This window comes from Haplochromis burtoni, unplaced genomic scaffold (genome assembly GCF_018398535.1).
Source record: "Haplochromis burtoni strain Fernald_Lab_line unplaced genomic scaffold, NCSU_Asbu1 Contig_663, whole genome shotgun sequence".
Classification (NCBI taxonomy): domain Eukaryota; kingdom Metazoa; phylum Chordata; class Actinopteri; order Cichliformes; family Cichlidae; genus Haplochromis; species Haplochromis burtoni.
In genome coordinates this window covers 209,456-220,574 of record NW_024583024.1, presented here as the reverse complement: position 1 = coordinate 220,574, position 11,119 = coordinate 209,456, and the positions used below count along the sequence as shown (strand labels likewise).

The 11,119-nt window shown below is 39.7% G+C and overlaps 3 protein-coding genes across 3 annotated transcripts in view; 1 reads left to right on the top strand and 2 right to left on the bottom strand.

Moving 5' to 3' along the window:
- Window positions 1-2,235, bottom strand: part of si:dkey-183c6.9 (tripartite motif-containing protein 16) — a 14,893-nt gene extending 12,658 nt beyond the window's left edge. Inside the window, exon 1 of the mRNA XM_042215136.1 lies at window positions 2,146-2,235. Coding sequence (XP_042071070.1) covers window positions 2,146-2,196 — 51 coding nt within the window. The 5' untranslated portion in view covers window positions 2,197-2,235. The remainder of the gene's footprint in view (window positions 1-2,145) is intronic.
- A 715-nt stretch (window positions 2,236-2,950) lies between these two features.
- homezb (homeobox and leucine zipper encoding b) lies at window positions 2,951-6,778 on the top strand. The gene is made up of 2 exons (XM_005949428.2): window positions 2,951-3,287; window positions 5,120-6,778. The coding sequence occupies exon 2, from the start codon at window positions 5,136-5,138 to the stop codon at window positions 6,522-6,524; it is 1,389 nt and encodes a 462-aa protein (XP_005949490.1). The 5' UTR covers window positions 2,951-3,287; window positions 5,120-5,135; the 3' UTR covers window positions 6,525-6,778.
- Window positions 6,725-10,853, bottom strand: cideb (cell death inducing DFFA like effector b). Its single transcript, XM_005949426.3, has 5 exons — window positions 10,704-10,853; window positions 10,008-10,122; window positions 9,205-9,363; window positions 8,925-9,115; window positions 6,725-7,821 (listed from the first exon to the last, which is right to left on the bottom strand). Exons 1-5 carry the CDS (start codon window positions 10,727-10,729, stop codon window positions 7,680-7,682), a joined length of 633 nt encoding a protein of 210 aa, XP_005949488.1. The 5' UTR covers window positions 10,730-10,853; the 3' UTR covers window positions 6,725-7,679.
- Window positions 10,854-11,119: the final 266 nt, after the last annotated feature.

Sequence of the window (11,119 nt, the reverse complement as noted above, 5' to 3'; positions counted from 1 at the left end):
TGTTTAGTCTGCTCAGGAGTGCTGCACCACACTTTCAATTCCCTGAAAACTCCACACTGAAGGGGTGGAGTCAGACAAATGTGACTGCAGCTGTTTTATAATGTTTGCAATTCAGTTTAATTTCCTCCAAGATTGACAGGAAACACTCAAAATGTTAAAACACTGAATAAGCAATCTATAAAATCCAGGCAGCAATAAGCCAGTTATAATTAGCACAAGATTGATTTTAGGAGCTATTTAATATTCACATTTTCTCACTTCATATGTTTGTACAGAACCACATCTTCATTTAGCTCCAAAATAAGCATCATCATTAAATGAAACAAAGAGGATACTGGAGTTCTCACACTTCATACAGGTCTTCTTTGCTGGTTTTCTTTCCTCTTTCACACAGAACAGCTTATGGATCGGCCGGTGTTTTTAGATGTTTATTTAAATCTGGATCTCCTGATCTGACTTGTTGAATCTCATTCAGTCCTGAAAGAATCTCTGCTGCTCTTTGTTTGACTCCAGCTCAATGAACACAAGTGTTTTCTAGCCTGGTCTCTCAGTTATTTATAAATCCAGTAGCACAGTACAAAAGTTTGGATCATCTGGAAGTTAGTTTGCACTTTGCACTGCTAAAACAAATAGCGAACAGGCAGAGTCAGGCAAGTTTAACTGCAGAAATATGGACGTGTTAGAAAAAATGATCAGAGTTTGATGGGCAAACACACTTTTGTGCTAGGGTAGAAAAGACATGGACTTACATGGAATTACGAAATCCACAGAGCAATTTTTCCATTGTTGTGCTGACATTAAAATACTGTTAATTTACCATAATGTAGCTTATGGATGACATTCATTCACTGGCTTTCAGCTGCCCTTATTTTCTATCATGTAGAACAAAGAGGAAAAACATTTTTAATGTAAGGTCACAATACCTGGTGATTATTTAAAGGCTTTGATGTTAGAGGCAGGATTCCTGTCAGCACTGAACAAATGTATTTATCAGATTGTTGGAAACTGAGCGCCCTGCCTGTAGATTATAAACCTTTATGGCAGAACAATAGTTCCCTGTATCTGCCTCCAAGTTACTGTAAAACAATGAGCCTGCTCTTATCTAATGAGACAAAATCTTATCAGTTTTTGTGTCCTTATATAAGACCCGTAGTATTTTGCAGCCTGGTCTCTCAGTCTTTTCAGTTTTCAATATTCAAACTAATTAAAACCAATAGAATGCAGATTGATTTGCTTTACTTTTATACTGACAAAGGTGTACTTAATAAACTGGCAAATTCAGTAACTTTCTTTTGTCCAATTAACACAAATGAAAATGCAATGTTCTCACTTCAGTTACTCAGATATGTAAAGCATTGCATATATTAAAAGTATACTCACTTTTTTATTTATCAGATCATTTACATTGTATAAAACAACAGCTGTTTCTTTGTTGTCGATAATAAGACCGAAGAGCTGTGTGTACAATGTGAGAGCACCACCAGCAGATGGAGACACACGTCTTCAACTTGCAGGTGAAATAAAGTAGAAACGGTTCAAACTAAAAGAATTTGTTGCTACATTTAAAGCAAACACTGGAGCTAAGAATATTTTAACTAACAAAAAAACAAAATTGTTTTACTTTTTTAATTTACATTACTTTCATATGTGATACATCGCACAACAAGTTAATCACTGAAGCAGCACAATGTCTTCACAGTTTATGAATGTGAAAGACAGTCAGTTACATTGATATTCATACAGGGACAGAAAATGACTAAATGATCAGCAGAGTTTGAACTAACAGAGTTTACAAACCATTTCTGTGACACATGGACCACCAATCATTTTTCCACAAGAACAATTAGCCTGGGAAGAAAAGCGGGACACATTATTTCTGTATCCATTACCATCCCTGTAGTAAGCTTTCCCACATGAGCACTTCCATTCTTGCTTCTGGGTCGTGTTTTGGACATTTTCCTTTCCCAGTCGTACAAATGGAGTCAGTTCCTTGTTGTTCAGGCTCATCTCCATAGTTATTATTTCTTCCCTCTGGTGCTGTCCGGTTCTGCTGTAGAAGAAGAGTGAGGAGACATCAAAGTTCCACAACACCTCCACCTTTTCAAGTGGTGGTAAAGGCTGGAGGTGCTGGACACACATTGAGATCTCACACTTCATGCACGTCTTCTTTGCTGGTTTCCTGTCCTCTGCACACATGTCACAGAGGATAGTTTGTGGATCTGTTCTTCTCTTTTTTTGTTTGTATGTTGTCAGACATGTTTTAGAAGAAAGAAGATTTTGACAGGAATTGGTCTTTTTTCCAAAGATTCAGAAATGAAAAAGCTTTGATCAGTGTGCATACCCCAGTGTGATGTGATAGTTTGAGCTGCACTCCGTCCTCACCGGTATACTTTACTCAGAAATAACCCAGTGTCAGCTATAAATTCTTATCGTAGCAACCTAATCCTATATGTTCACACTCCCATAAAAAAATCTGTCAAAAAATATGAAATTGTTTAACACAGGCAAAATAAATACACAGTTACAAGTATAAACACCACACCTAAATAAAACGTATGTCAGCTAAGAAATGATTGAGGGCAGTTACTTCATATCATTTCTTAAAACTGTATTAAAAAAAGAAATTCCTAGCATAGCCCACCTGGCTGAGCAGGTACACCATGTGCCATAAGGTTGTTGCAGAGGACTGAATATGGGACAATTTACTGCAATTTTTCTCCCAGTTTTCCTGCCTTCTTTCTGTCCCAGTTAATATTTTTAAATGGGATATTTATTAAAACCAGGTGTATTTCTGGCTCAAAATCTTTGTGGGGTGTCATCGAGACAAAAATTAATTTTGTTTTGTTTTCTCATTTAATAAATTAAAATCGGAAAACAAAATGATTTAAGAACATTTCATTTGGGAGATTGAAAATGGTCAGCACCCCAGATGTACCTTATATGTAAAGTGAATGCAAGTCTATCACATTTCATGTATAACCTCTGTCATGAGCCAAACAACAATGTGTTCCTAATGATGTGACCAGTGACTTCGGGGAAGAATTTGTAAATTATTTTTTCGCCTTTTTATTGTATATTTCGGACAGTTTTCAAAGGGAACATCAGACAGGAGCTGACGTTGTTTCTCAAGGTTGGCGGGCGCCAAAGTTTTATGAATGCAAGGCAAACCCAGGAAATACTTTTATTAAGCTAACTACACCTGTGCACCGAAGTTAGCCTTAAACTTACCGCTAGTGCTAACAAACAGGCAGCAGTGCTCCGATAAAGCAACGGGGTGAACAGTGAAGGTAACCAGTACTTTTTAACATCACTGTGTGTTACTCATAACCGGGTTAGAGAGGTCAGTCCCGGTCAGAATATAACAAGCTAACATCAAAGTGTAGCCAGCTAAAGTTAGCTAGCTAAGTTAGCTAGACTTTGTTTAGTTAATTAGCTAAAAGTATTAAACAATAAGTAATATTTAATTAATTAAAGTATAACGTAATTAACAGGAATCAGTTTGGGTGTAACCTTACTTTCTTGGGCATTAAATCACTGAAACCAAAAGGATTAAAATTAACATTTAGAGTATTTAATATGTTCAGTTCTTACTCTTACGTCTTATGTCTTACTCTTATTGAGGTACTACTAACTTAGGGGATTAAATTGAGCTCCAGGTATGAGTTAATTTTATAATTAATATTTTAAAAAAATATATAAAATAACCAGCTGTTATAAATTACACACCACCATTAAGTTTGTGAAACAACTTTAGCAGCGCCACGGTGAAAATGGTGATCATCTGCCAAAAAGTGATTTCTGATATTAAACTTTTGTGGACCTATCATCTATCAAATGTGTCTCTAATGAATGATCAAAAGCCATTATGTAAGCGAGTAAGAAAAGACCTGCCAGCATGTAGAAGTTGCAGCCACTCTTTGGCAAAGTGACTTTTATATATCTTTTGTTTATGTGGGCAAAATGTCTCATTGACATCAAAAATCTGGTATAAAAAAACTGCAAGAAATATAATATAACACTAATGAAGACATTTAAGTGGCCAAAAGGACTAGATTGATTATAATGTGAAACAGACTACATACAATAATGCACAGTTATAAGGATGCTTGCAAAGCAGGTCATTTTTAAAAATTTAAAATTTTATCTATAACACCTTATAATGCCCGTTCATAATGTAAATAAAGATATTGGACTATTCATCTTAAGAACTAATCACTGACAGATAGACTGACAATAGTCAAAATACTGTGCAGTAGACATTTTCCTGGAGGAAGCTACCCGAGGGATCTATCTATCTATCCGTCTTCTGTATCTTATCAGTTTCTCACATAGCTGTGGAGAAATTTTGGGATATTCCTCGTTGCTTGTGTTCTGGTTTTGTTCAGATCTGCTGCCATGTTCATTCTAGACCAGGGGTGAGCAGGCCTCGAGGGCCGGTGTCCCTGCAGGTTTTAGGTGCGTCCTTGAACCAACACAGCTGATTTAAATGGCTAAATTAGCTCCTCGACATGTCCTGAAGTTCTCCAGAGGCCTGGTAATGAACTAATCATGTGATTCAGGTGTGTTAACCCAAGGTGCGATCTAAAACCTGCAGGACACTGGCCCTCGAAGCCTGGAATTGCCCACCCCTGCTCTAGACAGAAGAGTTTTTTCCCTTAACCCTTTCTAACAAGCCATACTTTTTCAGTTTTTTTCTAATAATAATGTCATGAACATTAACATTAATCGTGCTAACTGAGACCTATAGAGCCTGAGATGGAGCTCTTTGGTTTTTTTGCAGTGTCTCTGAACATTGCATGGTCTGATCCTGTTGTGAATTTGCTGGGACGCCCTCTCCTGGGAAGATTGAGTCTTTATGTTAACACACATCTGAATGCTCCAGATCATTAAACTGCCAAAACTTCTGCTTTTATAGACATGCTCACGCCTGCTGATACCTCATTAATCAGGTGCATTTGATTATCAGCACCTGGCTGCTACTTACCGGAAGTGCACGATAAACAAATCAAATATCTAAGAAATCAAATACTTCATCACAGGCACTGGGAAAATCCTGCTCAGTAATTTTGACCTTAGAGTATTTTATTTAGTTGTACATGTTTCTGTCTGCTGTTTTCAGGAGTGCATCACGACAGATGAGTAAGATGAGGCACTTTGCTGATGAAGAGCTCCTCGGACTCGGTCAGAAACCACCTGGCACTCGTGAAGAGACTCCAGCTTTCTCAGACATGAGCCCTACCCCAATGGCTAACGGCATGAACCAGAGCAGTGTGGTGTGTTTCCCCTTGATCTCTGAGAGTAGGAAGCTTGTGTGGGTGCATTCGCACCAGATCGACTCACAGATACACGGCGCTGCGGAGCTGGACGAGGCCTTTGACAGGTTTCCCTACCTAACACACGGACAGACCGCCGAACTGGCAGAGAGTTGCCACCTGCACCCAGACCAGGTGAAGGCGTGGTTCATGGCACAGAGGCTCCGCTACGGCATCAGCTGGGACTATGAAGACATCCGTGAGGTCCAAAGGAAGTTCAACTCAAGTCAGGAAAAGAAGGAGCTTCAAGGCGGGACGGAGAGAGAAGTAATGGAGGACGGAAGAGAGAAGAGAAAAGTGAAAGCAACTGGTGGGAATGCAAAGGGAAGAGGAGTGAGAGGAGACAGCGCAAATGTTAATGAGCAGTTCAAGAGAGACATGAAGGAGCAACCAGTGAAGGAGAAAAAAAGCAGCACGCAAAAACGAAAAAAGACAACAGCAACAGACCAGATGGGAAAGAAGATCATGAAGCGTGATAAGGAGGAGATGATGGATAAAGTGGAAAGCGGGGGAGAAAAATGCCCCAAGCGTCGTGGCAGAAAAAGAAAAAAACCAAGAGTGATCAAAAGTTGCATGCAAGAGGAGAGTAATGCACCTCCGGCTCCCAGCTCTCTGCTCGGCCCCCAGGCTGAAAACCAAACTTCTGATGCATCTCCAGCGCCTGACAACCAGACACGTCTGCTGCAGAGAGCCGGCGATCCCTGCTCCACCATAGACGGCGACTTCAGGGAGAAAAAAGAAATCGAGGGTGCAGATCTGCAAGCAGAGCCGGACCACAGCGTTTTCATCACAGATATTGACAAACTAAAGGCCCTCATCGAAGTGAAAAACACCCCCTCTTCCGCAGAGCCTACACCTACTACTCGGCTCCACTACAAGACGCCGGCCCAGCTGGCGATGATGAAGATGGCGTTCCTGCAATGCCAGTACCCAGACAAGGAGCAGTACAGCCGGCTGGCAAGGCTGGTCGGTGTGCCACGCTTGGCGGTCATTCAGTGGTTCGCCGACATGCGCTATTTCATTAAGAGAGGGAGGCCTCGTTGGATGAATGAGGAGGAGCACCATCAGGTACTGGGCAACATCATGTATCAGCAGTACATGAACGCGATGACTAAAGTAAAGTTGCCCAATAGCATTGACTCCTGGATTATGATGCTCGAAGGGAACAAAGGCTACAGCGAGGAGAAAAATGTGAAGATCCCTCCAGAGTAGAAATAGCACAACAGCTCTTATGGCTCATATAAAAACACAGCTGGATCGTTTTTTAGTTCATCTGTTCTTCAGGCAGTTGTCAACTTGTTTATCAAGGTCCCATGTTAGACAGACCCCCTGATTCCATGTTTTTCCTGCTGTTTTAGTTAGTGTGTTCAAAAGATCCTCATTCGGATTCTAGGTGCAGTTTTAGTCTGTTTATGCTGTGCAGCTGTTTTCACTGTCTTAATAAAAGCACTTTTATTGCTCTTCCAGCAGGACTCAGCTGATTAGTTACAGCAAAACACAAATTATTCCTCAGTGCAGACAGAAAACACAGGGATGTTTGAAAGAAGACACATGTTTCAGCATGTAATCCACACTAAATTACACCAACACTGGACACTTTAAAACAGTGGTGTCAAACATAAGGCCCGGGGCAAAAGAATCGGCCCAATAAAGACTTCAGTCCTGGACTGAAACTGTGAAGGAGAGTGTAGATTTTGGGCTTTTCACTAAATTTTACATGTTTTCCTACTAAGAGCTCTGCAGGTCATTCATACTAAACCAAAATAATTAATAGCTAAATGACAGAGAAGTTATTTTTTCACCACTGTGTACATTTCTTTCATTTTCTGCTATTTAGGTTAGGTTCAGTTTTATACTTAAAGACAGTCTAGAAAATGAGCTACCAGAAGTTTCTGTTATTTTACACTTTTATTTCTTACAATTTAAACCCAAAGAGCGCTTCTTTTTATTATAATAACATACTATGTCCAGGATTAAATGTGCAGTTAAACCTCAGTGCAGGAGTTTTACTGGTCTGGCCCTGCTGTGAAAGATATTAAGTGGGTAATATTTCACAAGTTAGCCAGCTATCTTACTAAAGCTTGCTTTGTTAGAGGCAAAAAGTATTAAAAATCAGTTTTAAACCTGAAATATGATTACAAAAATACGACACCTATTCATACAATCACAGTTAATATTTACAGATGCTACCTCAGCAGATGTTTCTCTTAACAAGGTGCTTTCTTTTTCCTCTTCTTAAGGAGGTAAAACATAATTTTCCAATACTGTAGGTACTGAAGGGTTAGAGTAAATTGAGAGGCTCTCAAACAGGTCCAGCAGTCACACAAAAGACCTCATTACTTTAGGTTGCATGTAAACGGGTCCATCTCAGTTCCATCTGGCTGCGTACTCCGCCCTCTGCGGCTGCCAGAGCTCTGCGCCTTCGATGATGCGGCGGATCATGGTGGCAGACGTGAGAAGCAGGTGTCCAGCAGCCTGAAGAAGGGTGGAGGCCACACGCAGCACTTCTCTGGAAACAGCACAGTGTTATCAGGATTAAAGGTCAGTGCAGATTCTTCGGCCTGAACCAGAAACATCTAATGTGATCGTTAAGCTTTTAATAGCTGGCTGTGAGTGACAGCTGCTATTTCTCTTATCCTCTTTTAAAGTTTAAAGTTAAATAAACCAAAATCTGTAGAAAACTGAGACTTATACACGAGTATTTCTTTAGTGTCCTTTTATTCAGATGTTATACTGTTATTATTTGAGGTACTAATCTGGGAGTATAAAATCAAGAAATATCAGAAAAATCAAAACAAATTTGTGTAATAAAATTTATCGTGTGGATCAGCTGAACTCCACCTAACTATTAAAATGTATTTGAAGTACATAACACAGGCTGGAGCCAGAGCAGGCAGGAAACCAGGTCACTTACTGCACCCTTACTACTTCCATAGGAATTATTGTGGTGCTGCTGATCAAATGCATTTTGTTAACTGAGAATCAGAAGTTCTGGCAGTCTGCTGGTCTGTGTGATAACACCATGCAACATCCCAGCAAATTTACCTCAGGGTCAGGTCATGCAATGCTCGGAGAAACTGCAAAATCGCAGTAGCTACAGCTGAGACTCTACAGGTCTGAGTTATGATGTCAAATATTAAAGTTAATGACAGTGGAGTTTGAAAAAGACTGAACAGGTCTGTGAGCCTAAGCCTTGATGCCCAAGCCAAAATTGCATCTGAACAATCCACAGAACATCTGAAACAATGTCCTTTAAGATGAGAACAAAGTGGAGATGCCCAGCACCACATTTAAAGAAAACCAAACTCAGCCTATCAGCAAACACACCTCACACCAACTGTGAAACACGGTGGTGGAGGTGGTGATGATTTGGGCGTCTTACAGTCAGTGAGTTGACTGTGAACTCCTCTGTATACCAAAGTTTTATAGAGTCCAATGTGACGTGTTAAAGTTATTGCTACTAAAGTTCTGTCCGTTCATTTTTATTAAGTGCAAACTAAAGTCTGTATTGATGCTAAAAGACTGAATTTTTCTTCTGCCACTGAAAGCTTGCACAGCACTACATATGCAAATGAACCTTTATTACCCTGCTAACCTTTTCACTTGGCTTACCTGAGAACTTTCTTGGGCCCAAGACACTGAAAGTCAGCACTCACTGAGTACAGGCCTTGAAATGTGGCCTGCACATTCAATGAGCCAAACACATCTTTGGGGCTCATCCTGTAAAGGTCAAAGGTGACGCGGGCTATGTCTCTCCCAGTACGTGACTTGTTGTGGTCTTGAGCTTTGGGCACAACTGCACCCTGGGGGGCATCAGAGAGATTAGAAAACTGTCACCAAGAGACAAAAAGCACACCCTAAACCCAGACACAGCTTCTGCGGTCAAACCCACCTGTTGTGATCTCCATGTCTGTCCAGGCTCCAGGGCCATGAGCATGACGTTGTCGGGTAGGGTCATGAGGAACTCATCAGAGTCGACTTCTGTACCGTCATCCTCACAAACCAGAGACAGAGACACCGCAGACAGCGAGAGCAGCAACGCCTGGCATACCTGTCAGTATGACGACAGTAAGCAGTCATATACAGAGAATATGAATTAGTGATATTTACTTCCCAGCTGTAAAAAAAACAAAAAACAAAACTCATTCTTAATCATTTATTAGCATTAAATAATAATTCAACATGATATGGACTTGAGTGGAAACATTTCCATGCCATCTTAAGGACTTAGTCTTAGCCTTTGTTAATACCATGGTCATCAGTTAATAAACCAGTTTTTATGGCACCCAATTGGCAAGAAAAAATGCATTTGATCAGCCTCTAGGTGGAGCTGTTGTACACATAGCTGATATTCAGCTGGCGTTTGGAAATGCAGTTTGGCCCTCTTATATTCTGCAGGCAAAGGCAGTGAATATTTGACTAATGACTTCATGTGATCCTATACAAAAATTATAGATTATGATATCATGTTTTTAGATGATGTCATGTCATGTAATGAACTATCTTCTAAAAGATTATTTAATCCTCTTTTATTGCCACATTGAAATCATTCGCCCTATTAATTAATTTTATAATTTTAAAAGCTTATTTCTCTTTTTTCAAATTTAATAGATTTCTTAATCTTCTATTTTATTTTGACATTTTTGGCTGAAAATATTTTCACCCTATTGAGAACCTTTCCTCAGTCACTCTCACCCTCTCCTTCAGCTCCTCCAGCGTCCCGGCCGTGACGCCTTTCCTGGTGTTCCTGTTGTGACAGCACACTCTGAAAGGTCTCAGTGTCGGGGACCACACTCGCTTGGTTACAGACCTGAGGACAGACAAGACAAAAAAAGGTTTGAAAATAATAGAACGGTCTCTTTAACAAATATTTGACTTTTATCTGAGAGGATGCTGGTTTTGAGTCCCAGTAGGTTATATTAACAAGCTGATATTACCCGAACGTGACCCCAAAATCTATCAACTAAATTGCATTGAGCCGTTTTTAGTTTTGTTATTTACACAAAGTACGTAACGTGAGTCAAACTGTTATGTGAGTTTGATCCTTGTGCGATAGAGACCATTTTCACATACATTCCCTATTTATTGTTATTTCTATTTTATGCACCATCTGTATTTTTATTTACATTAAATCATCCTCTCAATTTCACTCTTCCATTGTCACACTGATTTTACCTGCTTTTATTTTATTTTACGGTTTTTCTTAAACATTTTAATCTGAAATGAGAAAAAAGTTTTTTTCATACCTCAGTCTTACATAACTCACAGTACTGTACATTTTTGGGAACACCTGTCGAATCATTAAGTTACTTATGCCTGTTTTACGATCGTATCAAGCTGCAGACAGCAGCAGTGTACTAACTGGTACGTTAAAACTCATTTGTCACTTACTTGATGAATGAAGAGGTTGTATCCATGCTGGTTAGTTTCTTCCCTCCTCGTCTCTCAGCCTGATGTTTTTGGGGCTGTTTTGGTGTCACACACTGTATTAGTGTTCGTGCTGCTTGTGTTTGACCCAGTTGCTGGACTTTACCCCGGGACTTGGTGATAATTCAGATACAGAACAGAACAGGGTAAAGTTCATATTGATTGTGTTTGACTCAGACGTGCCTTCTTTTATCTGAAAAGCAGAATAATGATATCTACAGCTGATAATTCAGAGGTTGTTTCCTGTGTTTTTATAACTGAACATAAACAGTTTTTTAAGAAGTCTCTTTTTTTTTTCTTTAAAGAATTATTAGATGTTAGCTTTGTTGGGTCTGTAAGCCTGTATACTGGAGACTGTTTTATGTTGTAGGAGATAACTA